This window comes from Thunnus albacares, chromosome 1 (assembly GCF_914725855.1).
Source record: "Thunnus albacares chromosome 1, fThuAlb1.1, whole genome shotgun sequence".
In the NCBI taxonomy this organism is placed as follows: Eukaryota; Metazoa; Chordata; class Actinopteri; order Scombriformes; family Scombridae; genus Thunnus; species Thunnus albacares.
In genome coordinates, this window is record NC_058106.1 from 22330971 (window position 1) to 22356874 (window position 25904).

General features: G+C 39.9%; 1 protein-coding gene across 5 annotated transcripts in view; it reads left to right on the forward strand.

Moving 5' to 3' along the window:
* sbf2 (SET binding factor 2) overlaps window positions 1-25904 on the forward strand; it is a 122463-nt gene that overhangs the window by 83463 nt on the left and 13096 nt on the right. For 4 of the 5 annotated variants that reach the window (XM_044349858.1, XM_044349866.1, XM_044349838.1 and 1 more), the window contains 16 exons: window positions 3684-3854; window positions 4709-4980; window positions 6091-6263; window positions 6540-6613; window positions 9690-9885; window positions 10167-10294; window positions 11153-11328; window positions 11556-11689; window positions 11893-12094; window positions 12536-12732; window positions 13061-13201; window positions 14991-15074; window positions 20228-20302; window positions 21462-21640; window positions 23057-23233; window positions 23687-23788. In XM_044349858.1, coding sequence (XP_044205793.1) covers window positions 3684-3854; window positions 4709-4980; window positions 6091-6263; window positions 6540-6613; window positions 9690-9885; window positions 10167-10294; window positions 11153-11328; window positions 11556-11689; window positions 11893-12094; window positions 12536-12732; window positions 13061-13201; window positions 14991-15074; window positions 20228-20302; window positions 21462-21640; window positions 23057-23233; window positions 23687-23788 — 2481 coding nt within the window. The remainder of the gene's footprint in view (window positions 1-3683; window positions 3855-4708; window positions 4981-6090; window positions 6264-6539; window positions 6614-9689; window positions 9886-10166; window positions 10295-11152; window positions 11329-11555; window positions 11690-11892; window positions 12095-12535; window positions 12733-13060; window positions 13202-14990; window positions 15075-20227; window positions 20303-21461; window positions 21641-23056; window positions 23234-23686; window positions 23789-25904) is intronic. The other variant, XM_044349849.1, reaches the window with a different exon arrangement.

The window sequence follows — 25904 nt, forward strand, 5'->3', positions numbered from 1 at the left end:
CTCAGGGCGGCATGATTTGTTCCTCTGATGATAGCAAAGTTATTATAATCATCTTTGTTTCTGAAGAAAAATAGATCATCTAAACAGCAATTTGTACATCTCAGGTGATATTGGTGTTTAGTGAGAGTGGTGTAGATTGAAGGATAGGAGGTGGATTTATAGTTTAAAAGCAAAGCATAACAAACTACAGACTGAATCCACAAAGACACTTTTCTATTCTCAAACTCTCTCACCATTACATAGTTTCTCCACCAGAGAGTACTGACAAAACATTTATAACAAAAAACAATCATTGGATGATACATTGTTCTCAGATTTTTATATAACTCAAAAAATATTGCTATCAGCTTCAAAAGATAAAGTATCTGTCAGGTTACATTAGACTGAAATGTCATTTTGTTGAAGAAAAGGAAAGAGGCTTAGAGTCCTTCTGACTCTATATTAAAATATTGTACGTGAACATGAAATAAATGAGATGAATGAAGAGTTTACCAACTTCTGCGTTCTGTGTCTATAAAATCTATATCTTAAAATGTCTCACATGCTTTTTCTTTATTGAGATCTTTTCTATTTGTTTCTTGTTGGCGTCTGGCATTAGCCAGATATCTCCAGTTCTTCCTGGAAAAACTTCGAAACTTCTGCAGATCTCAGTTGTGTTATTTTTCTTGCAAAAGTGGTTTCATTTTCGTAACCTAATATTAGAAGAGCAGCTTGAGACTCTGGTTCAGCAGTTGTCCAGTAACATGTTAGTGTTTAAATTTCAATACAGTTTTCACTGAAATCCTCAGACTTCTGCCAATTTTAGACTAACAATTTGTAACTGTGAGTCAATTCTATTTACAAAAAATTGCTTGGCAGATAATGTATACTAAATATCTGAATCATAATCATTGACTGTTAACTCCTATGACCCAAAAAGAAAAAGCCACTGCAGACCTGCATGTTACCAGTGCTTCATGTTAGCTGCTGTATGGGCATCAGCTCTCTGTTCACCCCGTCCTCCTGGCTCTCCTCTCTCTTGGCTTCTGGCCCGTCACACTGGGAATAGAGCTGTTTTGGTTCTGTCTGTTATAATTACAGTAACCCCTCCAGTTCTCATCCTTCAAAGGTAAACTATGAAGTGATAATGGAAACCACTGCACAGTGTCAGGCTCAGGGGAAAGAAATCAGAAGCTAATCTAATAACAGGCTCGAGCCGTACCCGTGGCCTTCAGACTCTACAGGGAGATGGACCGTTGGTGAATGTTGGTTTGTGGTGGTCATTTTTTTGACGCACAGTACTTACTACTGTTTTTTTTTTGTGGTGTTCCGCACATTGGTCTGTGGTGTTTTGCTGTATGTGTTATGCATATATGGGCCAGCTTTAACGCCTGTAGCTGAGAACTGTACGTTCCCTTCATGGGTTTGTTTTTGCAAGCAGCAGGTGCTTTACTCTTCAGCCCACATAATGACTAACAGAGAGAAAGAAGGGTGGTCTTTCACTCCATTAGGGGTTGTTATCTGTTTTAAAAGTTACGTCTCACAGAAAATGATTGATTTCACTTAAAATTTCACAGCTGGCTTGTTTTTTGTTTTCCCACTTCTCCCCAACATTTTGACAAACTCATTTTTCAAGCGGCACTCACTGCAGCAACCCCTTGTTGACAAAGATATTTAATGCAAAACTAACTTGCACCAACTCTGACTGCCTACAAAAAGAGGGCTACAGCGGGATGAGGATCCAATGGGTAATGCAGGAACGAACACAAATGTTGCAGGCACAGGGTAAGAGCAGCTGTCAGTGTCATGAAAAAATTAGATATATGAATATACAGGCAGGGACCTTTATCAAAGAGCTTAAGTATTCAACATCCAGGCCCTTTAACTAGCTTTTCTATTATGCTTAGCTATCATGCTTTCCCTTATTTTCAGTAATATATATAATGTTACAATGTTGGATGTTCATATTAAACATGGCCAAAGGGTCAAATAATGAGGTGAACATATGTAGAAGTAATCCCTGTGAGCAAAAAGCACTGGCTTCAGACTGCTCTGAATGCTCAGTTTCCAACATTTTTTTCCACTTTCAGGCTGAGCCGACGTCAACTTATGACTGATTTCTTTGTATGGTCATCTGCTCCACGCACAGCGCATGAGTTCACTGCTCTGCTCCGCTAACATTATGGTGTTTTTCCATTGTTCTGTCGAGCCATGACAGGAGTTGAGCTGGCATGCTGTGAGTGTTTTTCCATTATGCAGCAGAGAAAAGTAAAATAAGTTGTTTACCTGTTGGAGGTGTGCTGGTTGTCTGCAGCTCTTCATCAATCATCATCATCATCACTGTGGCTGTTTCTGCTTGTACTATTAGTCTCTGCATTATGTCTAACTGATCCGCTGAACAAAGAGCTCCAAATATATCCATATCTTGTTGTGTTATCAGATTTTTAGCACTACTAATGAAGCTCTGCTAATTCGGTGAGGAACCCGTTTCATTTCCTGTAAATGTCATTTAAAAGCTTTTAATATGAAGCAGTAAAGCAGGAAATGTTGGGTTTGCATCGGCAGTAACTTAACTCTGATACAGCTGCCCCTTGCAGGCTTCTGGAAAGCTGGCCAACCAGAACAGAGTGGACTCATTGGGAGAGGGGCCATAAAGAGACAGGAGATAAGACTGCTTGTTAGAGACAGAAGCTGAACTGAGGGGCTGCATAAAGGGCCAGTATAAGATAAATAAGGAGTTTTTTAAAATGTCAATCATGCAAAGCTACTCTAGTGGAGTCCCAGAATAAAAATAAAGAGCTGGAAATAAACATAATAGGTCCACTTTAAGGTTGGAACAACCTTCTTTTTCCAAACTGTCTGACAGTGTCACACACAATTTTGTATCCGCTTGTTCCAGTTCTTCATTGAAGTATTATGATGTTAACACAGAGCATAATATTCAAATCCAAGACAAGATGTTTTTTGTGGCTACACCATTTCATCACATGGAAATATATCATTTTATGCATATTTTCTTAAATGTATCCTGACATATTTTGTATCCTTGGAAACTTTGTGATTTCCACTAGAATTTAAAATACATTTATGTGGTTTTGAACTAAGTTTGGCTACACAGCATGTGTTTGTACTGTCTGAGGTTGAAGAGGTTATGCATCTAAAATTTTAATTTAGTTTGTCTGTCTTTCTATTTAGACTGCTTGTGTGGTCAATACATAAATTTCATTTAAACATCAGTAACATGAAAGAATCTTGCCATTATAACCCAAATCTAAACTGTAAACAATAACATCACTCTGACGCCTGACAATCCAGCATCTGGTTTGTATCTGTTGCTATAGGAAACAACATAAACTATTAAAGAAACAGGGATGCTACCCTTTGCATTTTTTCCACTTTTACTTCCCTCAATTTTTTTTTACTTTTATAGGCATTTAATATGGTGTAATTTCAGTTCACATGTTTTAAAGGTGGCTCATTAAAGAGTCAATTTCTCAAGAATAGATTGAACGTTTTTAAGGGCTACATGTGTCACACAGATTTACACTGAAACACACATCTGCGGGCAAGAGTGGGATGGTGCATCTGCAGTTGGTCAGAAGTCCTGTGACATAGAAAAAAGAGCCCCAAACAGACCTCTAACCACAAACATAGTCAGCTGTTTTATATTGTCCTCACTCCATGAATTACTTTCTGTCTTGCAGAAATTGGCTGCTGGGGTGAACCAGTTCGCCTACACCTGCATACAGGATCATCCCATCTGGACCAACCAGCAATTCTGGGAAGCCACATTCTACAGCGAGGTCCAGAGCCAGATCCGAGCCCTGTATCTTAGTACCCCAGAGGAGAAGGGCATTATCACTGTCAGGCTAAGGGTAAGATGGGAAAATTTACCAGGATGAGTAGATATTGTGTGTTATTTTGAATTGATAAGAAGTCTCTTTAACCTCACTGTTTTTAACCTACGTTAAAGCTGAATGACTGAATGACAGGAGATTAATTGGAATCTATTTTACTACCAATAATTTATTATTAATAGATTTTTGCTTGAAAAAAATCATTGTTTTCAACTTTTAAATCGCTAGTGTTTGTCTTAGGTGATGATAAACTGAATATTTTTGGTTTTGGACTGTTGGCCGGACAAAACAAGACATTTAAAGATGTCATCTTTTGCTGTAGGAAATTGTGATTGGCATTTTTCACAATTGTACAACACTTTATAGACTGAAAAGTTGGTCAATTAACCAAGAAAATAATTGTTAGAATAATTATAATAAAACTGTTAAATGCAGGCCTAATCCACATTAGCGGAGCAGGTGCAATTGCAAATTTTTATTTTGTTTATTGTATACGACTCGGTGTCAAGCGTGTGTGTGTACAATGGCTCTCAGCCTGGAGATTAGGATCCTTTTTAGATTATTTGTGGGAGATCACAGGATGATTTTTGAAATTGCATATATTTTTTCTGTACATATTTATAATTGTGTCTGATTTCTATTTTATATTTATTCATATACTTTAAATACCTAATGGATTCAGAAATATATATATGAAATGAATTGTTAACCACTCTGCAAATCAACACCCTGTAAGTGGCAATAAAACTAGGCGTCACTGTATTTTAAGTGGGCACAACGCTAGAAAAAATCTGTCCAGTTCTACTGAATGGAGAAATCCTTTTGACCACTTCCTTTCACTTTGCTCCAATCTCCAACCCTGACCCCTCCAGGATGTGGGCCCTGCACCTGCAGCGGGCAGAGATGAGGAGCAAACGGCCATGGACCTGGCAGCAGAGCAGCTGCGCTCATGGCCCAGCCTGAGCAAGGAGAAACAGCAGGAGCTGGTTAAGAATGAGGAGAGCACTGTATTCAGCCAGGCCATCCACTACGCCAGCCTCATGGTTTACCTGCTGGTTCCTTTGGACACCAGCAAGAACAAGCTGCTCCGCACCGCTCCTGCCGCTGACTGGGAGAGTGGCAGCAACAGCATCGTCACAAACAGGTCAGGAGAGTGACAGCATGCCAGCACTCACTTAAAATGGTGAAAGGATTTCACATTTCCCAACTGTCCACTGTCCACTACGATCAAACATATGCTGGCCTAGAACATATCTTTGGCACATTCAGTACTTGCACGGTAGAACAATCAGTCTTATCTGGAGGAAGCCTGAAGGTAAGGTTTCATGATTTGGGAGTATGTGTACCTCTCTTACTAATGTGATGATAAGTATGTGGGTGGATGTGGCGTAAATCACAGTCTACATGATACCTTTCTATTTAGCCAAATGGAACACAGTACGTCTTCTGTATCCGGCCCACATCTATCCTGTGGGCTTACAGTACATTGCTACCGCACAAAACAGAGTGAGGCTCATTTACTTCTGTTGGGAAGTTTTAAACCCCTCAAGGCGTCTTTAATGGGGCTGCACTGTACTCACCCAAACAAAACAAAATAGCAGAGGAAGTGATTTCCCGTGCTCTGCAGTAACTGCAAAGTGAAAGAAATCTGGGAAGAACCCCCATGTATGTCTTTTCTTAGAACTGGTCGGCATGAAGCCAAAAAAATCTTGTTCAAAATTCCCAAACAGTCACAAAAACACATTGTTAATAATTTTATTTTTGTTGTGTATGTTAGTTGTGTATAGCTAAACATTTTGGTCTAAATTTCACGTTTTATTCCCAAATACCATCAACAACACAATGATAATATTTTATTCTTTGGTTTGTTTCTAATTCTAAAGAGAGGACTGCCAAGAATTTGTTTGTGTGGAAATTTTCTCTCGTTTTTCTTTCATTTTTGCCCCAGACTTGTTTGTTTCTCACAGAGGACATTTGGATCTCATCACTCACTATTTGTGAATCCAGCGGGGAGGTTGCATCACCGTCTCATGTGAAACAATTTCTTGGCTAATAGAGTCTGAGCGATTGATCCAGGCATCAACACTTTGATTGTGCCAAGCTGCAAATCACTCTTGCTTTTACTGCTCTTTATCACAGTCCATCTTCAAATCCATTCCTGATCAAATTCTCAGATCAAATCTCCTCATGGACATGATGGCTCGACCTTTCACATTTTCATTTTTTTGTGAGTGTCAACATTTATGTTTTACAGCATTGCAGGCAGTGTCGCAGAGAGCTTTGACACAGAAAGTGGGTTTGAGGACTCGGAGAACAGCGACGTGGCCAACTCTGTGGTCAGATTTGTTGCCCGCTTCATCGACAAGGTGTGCACTGAGAGCGGAGTAACCCAGGACCATATCAAGAGTCTGCACAGCATGATCCCAGGTACAGCGCTCACGGTGTTCATTCACACTTTGCTGCTGTCCTAATTCCCTCGGCTTTGTGCAGAGTAACCCTTGGACGTGTGTATTCTCAGCTTAGGCCAACAGCAGCACAGGCCTCTGAGCTGATTAACTCCTGACATGTTAAATGGCCTTAAAATCTACAAATACACACTCTGGTTGTAAGAATGTGTGTATGTACATGTGTTTCTCTGTACCAGCTCTGTGTGTGCACTTGTGTGTAGACATATGGTAATTGACCCCAACTTCTGACCCGCAGGCATCGTTGCTATGCAGATGGAGGCTCTAGAGGCAGTTCACAGGGAGAGCAGGAGGTTACCTCCCATTCAGAAGGTGAGTGTTGCTTTACACGGGACTGCCAGGACTTCGGCTACATACATTTTATTTACAGTTTTATGGCAGGGTCAGACTTTTTAAAATCTAAGCTTTGTTACAAATATTAAAATGTGTAGTTTAAAAAACATCATATAAAATTCTATACTATATACTAAATACTATATCACACGTTACTTGTCATATGGAAAGGTACTAAAAGCCAACCCATGAACATAACCTTCAATGTCAGTTTCAACAGTTTATCATGTGGATCACAGCATTTGTCTAGACAGGGCTAGCAATTAAAAAAAACAAAACAATGCAATATATCTGTTTTAGCGCCATAACATTTCCCACAAGCCCTATACTGTAGCAGGTCAATGTTGGATTCATGTCATATGGGATGGAAGTTAGAGACAGGAAAGATTCCCTTGTTCATGAACTGTGAGCGTTCATGTCATAGAGACATTTGTATGATTACAGTGATTATTAATTTTGTGTTATTTTGTATCATGTGATCTCCTAATTGTAGGTGGAGCTGTCATTTATTGCCACACATTGTAAGTATACATAGCTTATTGCAATGTATATAGAGGTATGAATACTTGGGATCTTGCAAATTTCAGTATGCGGACAGCCTCTCCTTTTCCTTGCATTTCTTTGGCCTGGACCTGTACCCAACTAGTGTTGGATGTGTACACAATCCACCTTTTTTGCTATGATCACAGAATTGGTCGTATGAGGATTAAAATACTGTGCATTGAAAATATAACACAATATCCAATAAATTTGATTATAATCACATTGTACGACGGTCTTTGGGTGATGAAAGGTGTCCATGTTTGTTTGGTTTTCAGGCACCTTTGTATTATTAAGTGCCAAGTTGGATATATTGGCGATTTCATAAAAAAAACAGAGTTTCCCAGTCGTAATTACAACTTGGATGTTGACAAAAACAGTATTTATGAGTCAGAAACTTTCTCAAATGATAATTCCCATATGACATGTACGCAGCATTATAAACATCACCAGCTTGAGAAAATAAGGGCCAGTTGAGTGAGAGCCTATGAGAATGACGGAAGAGAGGCCAAGACAGCCTAGATGGTTTTCAGTCTATAAATACTACATCAAAAAAGTTGGCAAGATGATGAAGTTCTGCTTAGGAGCTTTTTATTGCTAACAAATTACTTGTTGTTTAACATGTAAGCATGTAAACTTTTTATAAAAGCTTGAAACAGTAATAGAAATGCTGTAATAGAAAATCTATTTTATTTTAGAATATGGATATTAAATCTCAAAAGCACTTTTCACATTTTCAAAAAGACAAAGATAAAAGAAACCCTTAATAAGAGATTGTATTAAGTTCCAGAGGCTAGTGGAACAGAGACAAACCCTATCTATTGATAACAGAGAAAAATCCAGAATTACATGGAATAATACTTGAAACTCATTTTAAGCACTATATTCAACTCCAACATTGTCTTAATAAATGTTTTTACTCACATCCTAACGCTTAGTTATGTCTACATGCTCAGTTTTGTCTGTTTTACTGCTCGTGCGCTTGTGAGTGGCGATCTCTTCCAGTGTTTCGAGTCATCATTGCACCTCTATATTTTGGTCTTTTGGACTCTGCTGTGCTATATGTCTGCCAGCTCCTGGTAATTCCTCTCGCACATACTCACACACAGACAAACAACATGCCAGCGCTGCCTTGGGAGCAACCTGGAAACCGCGGTGAGCAGTCTGGGTAGATTTTCTGTTGGACTTTGTGGCTAACTTCTCACAAGTTTATGTGTTAGACAACACTTCCATCCTGGACTGCTCGCTGCAAGCAGCATGCCAAATACTAAAAAGTGTGTAAACAACATGAACTCTGGATTCATGACAAGTCAGAATAGTAGCAGTGATGGCAGCAATAATACTAAGAAGAAAAACAGTGAATGCATTGAAGGTGCAGTCTAATAAGAAGGCAAGCCTGCAGCAGTAATGAGGTGCAGAGGGACTCTCTTCTGGGTCTTGCTGTGCATTCAAGGACGGATTCAAGAAGCTCTTATTATCTCCTGGCCAGACCACAACTCCCCCAGGTTGGCTGTGGCCTTAATAGGAAATGCTGTGAATGATCTAATGTCCCTCCTTATTCGTATCTGTGACAGTGGAACAACTGAGCTTTGGAGGCCAGAAGGAGCTGAAGCAACACAGGGTGCAGACTTCACTGCCTTTAATAACAGTTCATACAGTAGCAGAAGATGGTCTTACAGCATAGTGTTTGTTCCTAGGATGTGGTTTATATCAACTTCCTTTAAGAAGACAAAATGTATCAAAATGCGGTCAACACCCGAGTTATGCATATTATATGAGACAGATGTGTCACATTACATGTTTCCAGTTCTTCTTTCTTTGGAAACAGCCTGCTGACATCTTTGGAAAAATTGATTTAAGCAGTAACGAACTTCACACAGTGCATGTGAAGAGCTACAAATTAGGTCCTGCATATACAAGATATTTGCAGTTTGAAATTTAACAACTCAATTTAACAAAACAATTGACCTTTCAAGGAATTCAGAAACAGCCAGGTTAATGGGCTTTATTCTACAAGGAAGCAGACGAGATGTCAGTCAGTGTTCATATGTTTAAAATGTTAAAAACATAAGATGAAAACCAGCAATTGCCCATTTCATTAAATTGGATAAACAGAGCAGTTTTTACTTGAAAAACAGATGATGTTTTGCTGTGAGGGTTGAGACGCTAAATTGGTCTCTACAGAGAGCATGAATTTGTTTTTGTTGGCAAGATTGTTTTTTGAAAATGCTATCTAATGCGTAGTATGCTTGTGTGTTTGTTGATGATGACGGGCATGTGAAGCAGAATATGTCCAACAAGGTCATGCGGTGCTGTGATGTGACGTGATCATGATTAATTGATTTACTGGCTTTTTCAAATCTAACTCACTGACGCACATGTTTTTGCTTAGTCATTAGCTTTGACTACCTGACTGTCAGTGACGAAAATTTAAGCTCAGATGGATTCATGAACAAATAAAGTTTGTGCGTATGCTGAAGTCATATGATTTGTTTTTTATGTGTCTTCCCGTCAGCCTAAAATTCTGCGTCCAGCGCTGCTTCCTGGAGAGGAGTTGGTGTCGGAGGGGCTGCGGGTGCTTCTGGATCCTGACGGCAGGGAGGAGGCCACTGGGGGCCTCCTGGGGGGCCCACACATCCTGCCAGCAGAGGGAGCTCTCTTTCTCACCACATACCGTATCATCTTCAAAGGCATCCCTCATGATCCACTGGGTAACTCCATTGATACAGCATCACAAGCTGAACAACTTTTAAGTCGCAATTTTAAAAAATGCTACCTCTCAGTAATAATATGTACCATTTTTATCAATAAATTACCATCTACTTTATTTTTTCTTACACAACAGTGCATCTTCAGCTGTTACCTAATCACATAACTTTGGACACAAATTTCTAACTAATTTGGTCCCCTTTTTTCTGTTTAAATCAAATAAAATCGTCTTTGTTTGCCAAGTTTGTTAATGTGACACTGGTCTTTGTTCCTGTATGTTCAGTGGGGGAGCAGGCAGTGATCAGAGCTTTCCCCGTGTCCACGCTGACCAAAGAGAAGAAGATCAGCATCCAGAACCAGCTGCAGCAGAACATACAGGAAGGCCTGCAGCTCCGCTCTGCATCTTTCCAGGTAAACACTGAAACACACTGCACTGTATGTCAGTCCAATATTGACACAATAAGTCACTAAAGATGTTCGACAGATGGGTAGACACAGAAAACTATATTTTAGTTCATTTGATTTTTCTGACATTTCAGATGAAAAGCTGGCTTCTGTAGAAATTTAAAAAAAAGTTTGGGAGCAATGATGAGAATGTAGTATCATCTGTGCTTCTGTTTCAAGATGAAAACATAAACAACACATCAAAATATTAACAACAGTGCACTTGAATTACAATTAACATCCAGTGTTGTATATCTCTTAGAAACAACACTTTCTTGTGTTTCGTAATATCAGCTTGATTCCTAGAACTGAAGGGAAATTTTTCAGCCAAGCATGTGTTTTTATTCATTAGGTGAACTGCTGCAAAACTTTTTATTGCTCATTCCTTTTCACTAACATGGATGATGAAAGTGACCATGCTGTTGGAGTGTGGGTCACTCAGCCTGTGTGGACATCTCTTTAGTTTTGTTGTGCTTACACACATGCTCTGGAATATGCGTGTGGGTGTGTGTTGTGGAAACTATAAGTGGACTGTTTTACCAAGCTTGTGTTTAGAAATGGAAGTTGCAGATCTGCACGTTTTAGCAAATGTTTGGGGGTTAGACAGAGAGGAATCCTAGCAGTGATAAACGGCAGTTGTGACTCATTCAGATGTTTTACTGCATTTAAAGATGACTTCAACACATGTTGCCATTCACAGAATAAGGCTCCAGTGTTAATGTGATTGTAATAAGCTGCACAAGTGGTTTTCAACAAATATATCTGATGTCTGCAAATTGTTGTTTGTCTTGTTGAAGAAATCCATTTGATTGATATCCTTTACAGCTGATAAAGGTGGCTTTTGATGAGGAGGTGAGCTCAGAGATGGTGGAGATCTTCAGGAAGCACCTCCAGAGGATCCGCTACCCACAATCCATCTTCACCTCCTTTGCATTTGCTGCAGGACAAACTGCGCCTCAGCTAATCCTTCCAAAGCAAAAAGAGAGGAACACTGGCTTTAGGTTTGTGGTGCAGCTTCACTTGCTGAGATTATTGTAAATAAATATATAAATTTAGCAAACCTCACTGAATGCTGATTTCAGGTGTCAATCAAATTGCCATCTGAAATATCATTGTAAATAAGTACATGTCTCAGGCATTTCCTCTGGAAATGTTGGAGAATCCTCTTGCTTGAAGTCGAAACTGTTCACAGCATGTTAAGTTGCCGTCTGCTCTGTCCTCCTCACAGAACACTATCCAAAACTATTGTCAAGGGAGCCAAGAGGGCTGGAAAGATCACCATGGGCCGTGGTAGCCAGACCACACTAAAAAAGAATGACAGAGGCAGCAGAATGACCTGGCATGAAGATGATGACATTTCAAGTGAGAGAAATGACGCAGCACATGTGGGATGCTTGCAGGATATCAACTCTCGTTATTCATCCATGTTGTGTGTGTGTGTGTGTGTGTGTGTGTGTGAGAGTGAGTGAGCAGTCTTCTGTGTGAGAGATGTAGGAAAACAGACTTAAGAACATGTAAAAGATGTAAAAAAATGTTATTCATTTTTGCATGTGTGTGTGTTCCAGTATCAGACGATGGTGAGCCGCCGCCCAGCAGCACTTTGCGAGCATCAGAGAAGTCCACCATGGAGCAGCTGGTGGAGCAGTCCTGTTTCCGTGACTACCAGCGTCTGGGCCTAGGCACCATCACCGCCAGCTCGTCTCGATCCAAGTCAGGCGAACAGTTCAGGATCACAGCCGTCAACAGATTGTACTCGCTCTGTCGCAGGTACACCACCTCACAAGCTGGATAGCTGCTGCTAGTTGAATCACTTTAGCTCCAGAAACCCGCTGTTCTGTTCTGATTCCACTAATCGCAGCACAGCGGTGCTGAGCATATTCATTTTCAGGATTTGTAGCCCTGTCGGAAGTGTTGTAAGCCTAAGTATCTCAAAAGGCCAGTGAGGAGTCCTCCTCCTTTACCTTGACTTATCAAATGAGACAGCTTGGTTCAAATCCAGCCTGTTACACAAAAACACATGCTGTGACTAACAGTCATAATCCCACTCAGGTCTTGGCTGTAAAATCAGTAAGAGAAACATCTATTCAACTGCTTCTCTGTATCTTGCTACAAACGTATGAACATATTGCATTGCAGTGGCTTATTAATGGAGGAGCTTCTTTTTACCAATATTTGTATGTTTGACATTTCTATTCTGTGTCTCATCAGTTACCCGGGGCTGCTGGTGGTTCCTCAGGCGGTACAGGACAGCAGTTTACACAAAGTGGCCCGCTGCTACAGACACAACCGTCTGCCTGTAGTGTGCTGGAAACATCCCCGCACCAAAGCCGTGCTGCTCCGCTCAGGAGGTTTCCATGGCAAGAGTGTGGTGGGACTGTTCAAGTCACAAAACCCCTCTTCAACAGGTGTGCATACACAGCAGCTATGAGTATAGTTGTGTCAACTTACCAAGAGGAAGAACTTTTTATGCATTATTTCAGCCATTTGGGAAAATTGAAAAAGAAGTAAGCTAACTAGCTTGTAACTTTTAGTTTGTAGTATTAGGATTCATCTTAACAAATGACTATTTCTAGTATTTAAACAGCTCTGCCTCTAGAAGATAAACTCTCACTCAACCTATTAAATCTTTTTGATGTTTAGCCTGCAAAACACTGAAACTGTGGCCTGTAATCTAAACATTTAAACGTTGATCATTATTTTCCATCCGAATTAAGTGCTGTGTTCTGCTTGTAGCCCCTGCCTCGTCCTCAGATTCGTCCAGCAGTCTTGAACAAGAGAAGTACTTGCAAGCCATTCTGGACTCCATCCCTATCTACTTCAAGATGAACGGACATAACACCCTGTCCAACCGCTCCCTCATAGGTCTCTCACCAGGTACACAGATAATAACGTCCAGATCCTATTTTTATTTATCTGATGATACTAAATACCACAGGTCTCTCTTCTACTTGAGTGGTTTGATCTTCCTCTGGGATAATTTGGATACTTTAATACAAGCAGCACGTCATGTCTGAAAACAGAGTTCGTATGCTGCAGTATGTTGCTGTAAGTTGATTGTTTAGATCTCTGATAATACAGTTAGCAACAGGACATTTTGACTTCTCCTAACAGAAAAAAAACACTGGTATAACTGCACCCTGCACACACAGTAGGTACCTGAAACTGGCACACCCAAAGGGAATGCAGCCATCAATATTATCAATTACTCCTGTATTTGACTGGTGTGAGAAAGGTCTGTCGAAACCAAACATAATAGAACACTTTGGTGGAGGTATCATACATCATCATTGGGTATCACTAACCCAAGCTTTTCAGTTTCCAACATGAAAATACAGTTTGTACAGAAATGTTTTCCTGAGTGCTGATATATTTTACTTGGCACCAAGTAGCACTGAAAAACAAACACACATGTATACCTCACATCAGTCTATCAATGGTACAAGGTGCTTTTCCTACTATGAAAAAATGTCTTTGAAAAAGGAATTTCAGATATTCCAAAGTATAAATTAAAAAATCCAGTTGTAATAACCAATTATATGTTGATAATCATAGTATTTATTTTCAGGTCAGAAACTGGCATATACATTAACTTCCCCATAATATTGTGTACACAACAGTTTATCCGAACCATAACTTTCTCTAACTTAAACATAGCTGTTAGATTGTCTGCAGGGGTAAGTAAGCACTGCCTATGAGGCTTATCTCTGGGCATCAATCCCCTCAGACCAAAGCTACGTCACCTGACTCCCTGTGCTCACTACCTGACCTGATTTGCTGGGTGACAGCCTTGGCTATGCTGTGGGAAAAAACTCACACTGTTTGCAAGGGACAAGAGGTCATGCAGAGTGCAAATCTTCTGATAAAGAGAAAAAACTGCAGACTTGCAATCTTCAGAATTATTTTTGTTCACTCCAGATCTGTTTTTCTCTGCCATCAGACAATCATTCTCTTCCCATAAGTGTTTGCTCTGGTCAGCAGTTATTTTTTACCCACTTATCTTGCGTGCTTGCGTGCTTATGTGCTTGTGTGTGTATGTGTGTGTGTGTGTGTGTGTGTGTGTGTGTGTGTGTATATGTGTGTGTGTGTCTGTCTGTCTAGAGAGACTGTGTGGGAGAAACACTGTATCTGATATTTGGTAACATTGGAAGGAAATTTGTACAATAAAAGGTTATTTAAGAATCACAGGACAACCTGGGGTCACTACCCAGCCCATCCATCATCTCCTCTTACTTCACTGTATCCTGAGTATACTGAACATACACTGTACCCTGTGTAGAATTGAAACACATATACGGGCAAACACTCTGTCCCTCTCTTTTGCTGATGGAAACTGTTTAAAGCGCTCCAGATTGTGATTAATGGCATCAAACCTTGATTTTTTTAAGTATATCTAAGACTTTAAGGATCAGAACTTAGCTAATTTCTGTAGTGCCAACAGCCATAAATAAACATTGCAATCATTTTCTTCGCCTGTAGACAGTGGTGAAAGAAGTATTCAGATCCTTTACTTAAGAAAAAGTACTTTGTTACTTTGCACCTCCGTCTGCACATTTGTCATGTTGTCTTGTTCATGTTTGATGCTGATACTATATGAAATAATATCTTCGTGAAATACACTTGACGTGTTGACGTCCTGCATGTTGTGTGAATGTTTTATCTCCAGGCAGCGAAAGGAGGACATCCAGGATACCAAAGATGGCTCCTGTCCATTTAGACATCCCATTCTCAAACAGCTTTACTAGAGGAGGTGAGTGTTGTTTCCTACTCGACACGTCATGTGTATTCCTGCTGCCAGGTAAAATAACACCCGAACTGTCACCCATAAGACTATAGTTATGAGTGTTTCCCTTTTCCGGATATGTAGTAATAACTTTCAGTAATAAATTAGACAGTGATGATACAGACTTCAGTTGGTGGCTGAATGTGATTTACAGATTTAGATCCAATAACAGAAACATAAACTGCTTTTTCATTCTGACTTGCTGTGTTCCTGGCAAATGAGCGTTACTGTAAATGCAATCTTGTGTATCAATAACTCACCGTATTGTTAAATTGACACGACATCAAAGTGGAATGTGAGCTCTTCAGAGGAAACCAACAGTACTGAGTGTTTTCTCTTGGCCAGATGTTACGTTTAGTGTTGGTGCACAGGGTTCATGCAGAACCTTAAAAAGTCCTAAATTAGATTTTCAGAATTTAAGGTCATAAAATGTCTTTAATAGTCTTATTTTTAATTATGGTAGGTCTTAAATTTTGAGATGATGCCTAGTTATATGAGAAATATCTACCCACAGGATTCATTTATTTAAATATGGTTTGGTCTCTGGAAGCGACTCTGTCCAGTCCAGCTCTTTCTTTTTGTGGTAATTTTTCAATTGGTTCTCCACAAGTCTGCTCTTAGGAAGGTAACAGGATTAAATGCATAGTATGCAGAATTTGTCAGTTATTGTTTGTAAACACAACTTTCAAAGTTGGCCTCTCCTCCCCGGCTCAACGTCTTTGTCCTCCGCCCTCTGCCTGTATGCACCAGGGTGGGGCTGAATTATACACACACACACACACACACAGTGGACAGAATGAAACGGACTTTAGGTTATACTTTACTCAAATCGTTATGACTACTCGCTGCCATAACTGTTGAACAAGCAGAACATCGGTGCTTTGTCCGCCATTTTCATAGCTTCCTCTTGTCTATGTTGCTACGTTTTTATAGAGTCCCACACTCACACCCTGCGCACTATTATTGGCTGAGGGCTACATACCCACTGCCCAAAAGTTGAAGCCCAGAAATGTCCCAAACACAGCAAAATAATAAGAAAATTAAATACATGCAGAGGGCAGGGTCTCTGCAGATACAGTACATACATCACCACACACTTCTAGTGGGTCATGAGGGATTATTTTTGAGTCTATACATTGATTTTTAGGAAAATCCTGCATAGTATGCCTTTAAAGAAGTACATAAAACAGTGCAGATTATGCTCAGCTAAAGACAGTTAGCCAGGGGGTTTCAGAGAAGACACAAAGCCCTCTATTATTTCTGATAGTCGCTAGAATCTGGACAATAATATTTTTGTTATTGATTTTCTGACATAGATAGAGTGAAGGAAAGGAGCAGACTTTTAATTTGGTGACTGCTTAGCTGGTATTTACAAATCTAATGGGCCGTGAAAGTGGATGAAAGGTAGATGTACTGTATGTCCTGACCTTCTGAGCTAGCTAACATGTATGTGTGTTAATCAGGAGAATTTACTAAAGCCTACTCTATGAGTGCGAGAACAACCAGAACACATGTCTAGTGACTCAAGTGGATCAGAGAGAGAGTTGTGTGAGTTGTGTGTGTGTGTGTGTGTGTTTCTGTGTCTCTGTGTGTGTTTGTGCAAATTGAACCATGCTTTTATTTTAATTAAGTGTGTGCTTTATGCTAATTTATAAGATCAACAATTCAGCAGAAGAGACTATATCTTACAGGAAACACTGTTTTAGTGTTTTAGTTTGATACATGACAGTATGATATCAGCATTTTAACATAGTCAAGGAAAAGTGATGAAGTGCAACCAATTAGGCAAAGTGAGTTTGAGTTGTAATTTCGTATTGTCCAGTAAGCTGATAGCAGAATGTACCACATGGTCATGGTTACAAGACTTACTCTGTAGTACGTTATTCAGTGTCAGTGTACTACCCACTATAGTACTTCACTGCAGATTTCCGAATCCTGCATGTTTAAAACTATTATTATTACTGTTATCATTGTATTGTCTTGAACCATAAGGTCACACAGTATTTACCTCTGAAATAAGAGAATTAAAAAGTGCTTAAATGGTTGCTGATTAATCAGTTGTAGCTTAGTATTTGAATAGGACTGTTTCTGTTGGCCTTGGTCTGTTGAGTCTCAGGCTCAGCTGGACTAACTCTTCCAGTCTTAGACTGGGACCATTTGATGGTTTTGTCTGTTTGCATTTAGGCAGGGCAATTATACAATGTTATTGTTTACTGAGTGGAATCCATCATGATATGATCGTATTGCCTTATTGTTTTACAGAATGTTGTCAAAATTAACAATTCCAAGCAAATTGTAATTAAAATTTATGAATTTGTGATGAATTTATGATGACTGATTAAACACAAAGAGTTTTATCTAATATAAAGCGTAACAGTGGAACACAGTTCATTGCATTTGCCATTAATTTGATTACTTTGTGATTTTACAGATGATTATCACATGGAGATACAAAAATATCCATAAAAAAATATCCCTATTACTATTGTCAAATTGATTTCAAACATAAAGTTCAGCCCTAATGTGCATTCGTTTCGCTGTGGAAAGGGTATTAAAATTTCTCAGTTGAAGTCTTAAAAAGGTCTTGAAAAGCATTAAATTTAATTTAAAAAAGTGTGCAGCAGCCCTGCATGTCTGAAATGTTAGTCACTGCTTCAGATGAAGGTCAAAGGTGAAAGGATTTCTAAAACTGACAACTACATCACTGTCCAGTAATAATAAGTGCAGGATTATCATTTACATTTTTGTGATAACAAAAGTCAGAAAATAAGTGATATTGAGTTAAGTTGAGTTTTTGATGGAAAAGCATTTATTTTGATCCAGTGACAGCAGTTCAATTCCACCTACGAGAAACCGTTGATTACTTTTACAGTTAATCTGCTGATTATTTTCTCAATTAATCGATTAGTCGTTTGGTCTGTAAAATGTCAGAAAATGGTAAAAAAAAAAAATGAGGACAGTTTCCCAAAGCCCAAGACCATCAAATGTCTTGTTTTGTCCCGACCAACAGTCCACAACCCAAAGATATTCAGTTTACTATCATAGAGGTCTAAAGAAACCATAAAATATTCACATTTGAGAAGCTGGAACAAGAGAATTTGAGCATTTTTGTTCTTTAAAAATGACTCAAAATTAATCAATTATCAGAATAGTTGGCAATTAATTTTCTGTTGACCAGCTAATCGATTAGTCAACTAATTGTTGCGGCTCTGTACACACATAAAGTAAACAAAACTGCAACCAAATAAAGCAGCAGGTGGATCACACTAGATTACTGAGTTAAATGCAGTTATACAGTGTCTTTTCAAAAGAGTCCAAATTCAAGACACAACAAAAACTGCAACTCCACGACCCCCTGTTTGTTAGATGTTATAATATAATAATGTATAGAAAATGATACAGTTTTTTAAATAGTACTTACAGTACCAGTCAAAAGTTTGGACACAGTTTTTCATTCAACGGAAAGGGAAGTTGTGTCCAAACTTTTGACTGGTACTATAAATCAATGTTGGTCTCCAAATAGCTCGTTTGGTGTTGTGGTCGGTCTTTGTTGGCTGTCACTGAGATTTCTATAGAATAAAGTTTAATTCATGTTTAATTTCACCTTCTTTTTGTCTCCTTAAAATCTTATCTGCAATACACCAATCAGTCACAACATTAAAACCACCTGCCTAATATTGTGTAGGTCCCCCTTATGCTGCCAAAACAGCTCTGACCCATCGATGCGTGGACTCCACAAGACCTCTGAAAGTGTCCTCTGGTATCTGGCACCAAGACATTAGCAGCAGATCCTTTAAGTCCTATAAGTTACGAGTTGGGGCCTCCATGGATTGGACTTTTTTTCCAGCACATCCCACAGATGCTCGTTTGGATTGAGATCTGGGGAATTTGGAGGCTGATGCAACACCTTGAACTCTTTTTCACATTCCTCAAACCATTCCTGAACAATTTTTGCAGTGAGGCAGGGCGCATTATCCTGCTGAAAAAGGCCACTGCCATCAGGGAATACCGTTGCCATGAAGGGGTGTTCTTGTTCTGCAACAATGTTTCGGTAGGTGGTATGAGTCAAAGTACCATCCACCTGAATGCCAGGACCCAAGGTTTCCCAGCAGAACATTGCCCAGAGCATTACACTGCCTCCACCAGCTTGCCTTCTTCTTCTGATGCTCACCTGCGCATTGTAGGAGCTTTCAGAGGTGGATTGTGGTCAGCATTGGCAATCTGACTGATCTGACCCCATACGCAGCAAGCTGTGATGCGCTGTGTTCTGACACCTGTCTATCATAGCCAGGATTAACTTTTTTAGCAATTCGTGCTACAGAAGCTCTTCTGTGGGAGGGACCAGATGAGTTAGTCTTTGATCCCCATGGGCATCAATGAGCCTTGGTCGCCCATCACCCTGTCGTAGGTTCACCGGTTGTCCTTCCTTGGACCACTGCATACCGGGAAGACCCCACAAGACCTGCCATTTTGGAGATGCTTTGACCCAGCATTCGGTCATGAAATTTGCCCATTTTTCCTGCTTCCAACACATCAACTACAAGAACTGACTGTTCACTTGCTGCCTAATACAGTATATCTCACCCCTTGACAGGTGCCATTGTAACAAGATAATCAATGTTATTCACTTCACTTGTCAGAAGTTTTAATGTTGTGGCTGATCGGTGTGTTTTTATCGCTGCTTCTCAGGGGCAACACATTTTCCATCCAAAACTGACCCTTCCGATTTGCGGTATCTTTAATAAATGCAGTTGAATACGTAATCCACCTATGCAAGTAGAGAGGCTTAAATTTAAAAAACCATTACATCAACAACTGACAAACCTGGCTTTGTCTTTGCACCATCAATCATAACAATGGACAATCATATTCATGCATGCTATGACATTCATCATCTTGATCATTTAAAATGAAAAAAAGTTTTTCATTCTGTCACTTTTTGTGGTCCAATCTTTGACCCTCAGCTGTAACTCTTCATTTAAACATGCATGGCTGTTTCTGTGGTCTGAAAAGGTTAGCAGGGTTGGGTGTGTGTCAGGCTGAAATGTCTGTATGATGTTGACATAATTTTTTTCCCCTCATCTTCTTCTCTACCTCCTGTACACAACAACCTACCCCAGTGCTTGAGTACAGAGATAAACTATTCACTCACTCACACCAAAAACCCGCCAGTAAGGAGAGAATCCACAGTCAAGGTATAGTGAAACTGTCTGCCACTCATCTTACAGCGCTCCTTTTCCTTCTAACACATAACATGACGAGCCTCGTCATCTTTCCTCTCTCTAACCAACACAGTGGACTAACCAGGTCACGTACCACACTGCACCATGCTGAAAACCCCTCACAAAGACCTTGTGAGGCCTAGTACTAATCATCACTGACTTTGCGGACGCTCTTCTGGGACCTGTGGTTTTTCACAAACCAAAGTGGCTGCTCTAATGTGGCCCTTTCCATTGTTAATGTGTTGGCTCAGCAGGGCTAACTGTGGTCAGTAAAGATCCGGGTCCAGACTGAGGAGGGAAGGAAGCTGTTTGTCATGGCAGACCACTTATGAATCACACAAAATGAGGTGCCTCAGATGGCTTTCTTTAGTACAAAAAAGACAGCTTGGATGAACTGTAAACATGACTCAAATGAAACAGGATTCAGATAATACGTGTAAAATTCATTTAACTTTCCTTATTTTTGTTTTGACTGTTTGTCATGTCAGATCGAAACAGCAATCTTGTTAAAAAATAAATAAAGAGATAAAGCATTAATCAGGTGCAGCAGCAGGTGGTAATTTACGTTATTGATAGTAACTGAAAAGTGTTACTAACAGCTTTTAAAATTGATCAAATTTCAGTACGAAAGTAGGTTATGTTATCAAGATATGTCTGATGTGAATGGATCCATTTGATTAAAGGCTCTTATGTAAGTGCCTTGGTTGCAGAAGCTGCATTTGGTAGCAGTTTGACAGCCAGACAAATGCAACTCAGAAAAGGTTGGAAAGTGACTACTGTGAAAAATCATGTCCTTCCTGATAGTGATTAATGCTATTTGGAAGGTATTGCATGCCGGTTTTCAGAGAAATGGCTTCTAGACTTGTTGACTTGCTAAGAAATTCCAACAACCTCTGCTTCTAATATCTCAATGCCTGATTCACAGAGGCAAGCGCTTTGTTGGTGCTCTGAAAGAATGGAGGTGTTTACATAATCCCTGTTGTACTGCTGTGCATGTAAACGTAGTCCGCATGTCCTGTGTTGTTCATCATTCAATCTTAGTTTGTTTGACGGCATGTGTACCTCAGTGGCATTCGAACAGGCCAGCTCCCGCGTGTGTGTGCAACTTTTGTTTGCATCTGTGTGTTTGCAGGCATGTGGGCCAGCCTGCGCTCAAGCAACAGACTCAGCCAGCACCCGACGGTAGCAGACGTGGGCGCCAGACTAGCAGGGAAGGATCTGGCGCCCCCTGCAGGTAGCAGCAGTCTGCAGGCTCAGCTCCTCAAACAGCAAGCTGCCCTCTACGTCTTTGGAGAAAAGTCCCATCTGAGGGTGAGGAAAAAAAGAAAGCTGTTGACTGGGAGCTCTAAAGGAAATTTTACTATGAGATTGGTATAGTTTATCAATGTAAATCTGCACTTTCATATGTGCATTTGAAGGTTAGTTTTAAAACTTCATCACATCATGTGTAAGCTTGAAGGTTATAAAGAAAATGATACATCCAAAATACGCAAGCACAGTGTCTTTTGAGGGATAATTTGATTGTTTAAGAATATATCTATAATATCAAAGGATATAAAATAATATTTCTGCGTTCCTTAAGTGTAAGTATAAACATGTAGTAAGTATGTAGAAACAGTTCTGTATATTTAACACAACTACAATCATGTAAAATCTATTATCAGTCATGATATAACAGCACCGTACACTGGCTTCTGGCTAACACAGAAATGAACACTTTATGAAATGACCTTTGATTTCATATAATTCTTATTCATTCACACAACCTGCAGATCGGAATAAACACATGTTCAATTTACAGTATAAATAAAGAAATATGTAGAAACGTAGTTACTAAACATATTGTAATAAAAACACACAGTTGATTTGTCAGACAGCTATATAAGAAGCCATTTGTTTTAAAGTTCACACTTAAGAAGGTTTTTTTGTCATTGTTGGTGTTTCTCAGTATGCAATTAGTGCAGTGATAAGCCTGAGTCAGGGACATGAGGCATTCAGCGTACTGAAAGCAGTGGGAGTATCTCGTTTGGAATGAATCAAGTCCGCTCAGTTTCCCAAAAGCCAACATATCATAACATTTTTCCAAGTGCCAGTAAGTCAGTCATTGTTCTTGGCACATAGTCATCAACACCTGCTCCAGATGGAGGTGGTATCATCCAGAATAACAGTTCATAGACCCACTGGACACAAGGGTGCAGAGGAAAAACTCGAACTTGAACTTCTCTTGTACGTTGGATACTGAGGCGCACTGAAGATTTTTCAAGGATCTTGTCATTTATCTGCAATAGACATCAGTACTTCACCCAGTACATATCAACAAAGACAGACTCGTAATTAAGCGATAATATAAGAAGAGGTGCCCTAATATGCAAAATTAACAAATCAAGCAGAGGTACAGAACACCACAATGCAAAACGGCCTCAGATACTAAGGTTTGTCATATTATATTGATTCTTCATGATATTGTATAGCGATTCTCACATGTTTCCATCTCCACACATAAAAATGATGAGTGCCAAATATTAGAAACACCTTTCAATGTAATGATATAACACAACCAACTTCCAACCCTACCACAGAACTGAGTCAACACTCAAATAAAACTAAGTCCAGACTGCACTGAATTTTATTGTACATGTCTGTATTTTTCTGATCACTGAGTGTAATTTTATTTGAACATGTTAGTTTTATGCAGCCTCACCCACAGCTCTGTGTCTCTTTGGACAGGGCCTCAGAGTGGACTCCTCTCTGAACTGTGAACTGGTGCCAGTGGACTTTGCAGACACACGGCAGGTGAAAGCCTCTTTTAAGAAGCTGCTGAGAGCCTGTGCTCCCAGCGCCACCTCATCCGACTCGGAGGACTCCTTCCTCAAAGCCTTGGAGGACTCCGAATGGATCCTGCAGGTGACAAAACACAGAATCAATACTGTTCTTGTATTTTATCAAGAGTACACATTCACAGTACCACCGTGAGTCAGAGTCAGCTTCTAAAAATTGTGTGAGAAAAGACCCTGCAGTCGGCTCTGTGTGCGAGTTTCACATAATGGATAAATCCACTATGAAGCCATTTTCCCAAGGGAAGTGGATTCACAACGATTGGATTGCAGCAGAGCTCTTTATCATGCTGGTAATCTGATTGACCCCCTTCCGCCTTTGTCCTTACATTAAACATATCGTAGACTGTCGAAAAATATTATCTGTGGGAAACTCAACATAAGCATCAAGCAGATTCAGCAAGTAATTTACCGTTAGACCAAACATGGTAATGCATGCAAAGAGAGGATTAATTGTGTGTGTGGTGTGTGTGTCTATGTCTATGTCTATGTGTTCACTTGCACATATGTTGATCGCCCACAGCTTCACAAGATCCTGCAGCTGGCACTGATTCTGGTAGAGCTTCTGGACAGCGGCTCATCTGTTCTCCTGAGCCTGGAGGATGGCTGGGACATGACTACACAAGTAAGACAAATACATTTATGAATAATCACACAATAACACAGACAGATGTGGAGAGGACTCAGGAAGAAGAGGTTGAGCACAATGTGTGTAGAACAGAGAGACATTTCCCTTCAACTTGTTTTTATGTATTTTCAGTTTGCATATTAAAAACCTGAGTGGAAATACCAAACATTTGGAAAAACAGCAGAAATATCAGGAAATATATTAGAGGTAGGAAAGTTGGCAGATGGAAAACAAGGAGAGAAGTGAAAGGTGGTAAATGCAGTTGGAAGCTAGCGTTCATGTCATGCTGCAACTCCTTGTTACATGCCTCTCCTCCTCCAGAAAACTTGTAAAATAAAGAATAAAAAGAGTTTCGGGTGTTGAGTGATCATAACCACAACATTCCCCCATACAAGTCCACATGGGGGCTCTTGTAAGATGTCACCTTCTCCTCTTTATCAGCTGATAAAAACACCACAGGGAACACAAGGATCAAAAGAGACACATTTATAGATTAGTAGAAAAACACATAAATATCATCTTACGCTCTCGATTAATCATGTCATACTGTCATGTCCTCTTGGATATATTCAAGTTCAGAAATTCACTGTCAGAAAATGTTTCACAAAGCACTCGTTTACCAGTGAGTATCTGTTTTTAATGCACTGATTTTTTTTTATTGTTTTTAATGCAAAAAAAAGAAACAAAAGAAACAACAAAAAGATGGAGGGAAACAAATAAAAAAAATAAGTAGAAAATAAAAGATCCGGGTGTAGCCACACAAGATGGTTAATCACATAAATATTCCTTCATTTATAGACAGCAGCTGTTCAGACAATAGTCAAAGTGTTTGGCATTACTGGTTGTCTTATCACAAATGGATCAGGAGAGCTGCCACACAGGTCCACCATCCAAATATTGAAATAGCAATCCAAAGTAGAAATTAGTAATTTTTTAGAGTCATCATTTTTGTGATCATGGATTTTCCACCAGACTTCACTTATGAATTAGTGTGAGTCATAAATCTGCCACACCTGCTTTTCCTGCTCATCTTCTAATCAGCTATGTCACTGTTGACCCAATTATGCAAAGATGGCAAAGAAAGATGAAAAGGTTTTTTTAAGCCTCATGTGACTGATTTGTGCTGATTTCAGTCATTAGAGTTTATGGTTCTGATTTGAAGGCATGTAAACAAAAAAAACTGGTTTTATCCTGATCAGTTGTCAGTATCGTTTCGCTCAAGCATTTTGTCGCATTTTTGCTGTCTTTGCTCATATTTTCCATGTTGACCTGTTAAAGTGCACATGTTTGTGCTGCAAGTGTGTGTCTTTCTATGTGTTTACGGGGGTTTATGAAGCCCTGGGCTGCTGTTTAAAAGCACAATTTGTGGATCCCTTATGCCAGGCACGTGTTAGGCCCGGAGCATCTCTCTCCATGGGCCACCAGCTCCATCACGCCAGGTCCTGATCAGGCCCGCACAGGCAAATGGGCTCCATATGCTCTGGCTCTCCTGCCTCTGTCCACGGACCATAGACACCCAGCAGACAGGATGCAGAACTGTCTTGTTTTCTGTTTCTCCTTCTCATCCTCAGTCTAACCGTCTGTCTCAATCTCCTATCCACTCTCCTTTTTCGTGCCTCACTTCTCCTTTCAGACCTCTCCTCAGTCTCTCTGTAATCCCAGGGGCTTATTTCTGTGCCGGGGCGCAGGGGGCTTTCTCTACCACTCAGGGCTGGATGTACTTGTAAACCCCATGGGGACGCCATGAACTGTTTTTCCCGCTCATTCCACACGCGTCAGGGCTCATTAGTTGTGTTGGAGGAGACACGGGCAGGGAGGCAGGCCAAACATATTGCATGTGTAGACAAGTGGGTCTCAACTGGTGTTTTGTAGAGTGAGCTCAAGTGTGCCTGAACTACAATGTTATATAAATGTTATTAAGAGCAGATGATCGGTTAAACATAGTGTTGTGTTGGATTCAGCTATAGAGGGGGAGCAACGCAACGGCATGCCATCCACTTAAAAAACATGTTATACGCTGTATTGTAATCATGCGTGAGAAGTGGGAAAAATGCTGCAGAGTGGTGGTGAAACAGCTGCCTGATCTGTTAGTGGTAAACTGATCATGATTTTT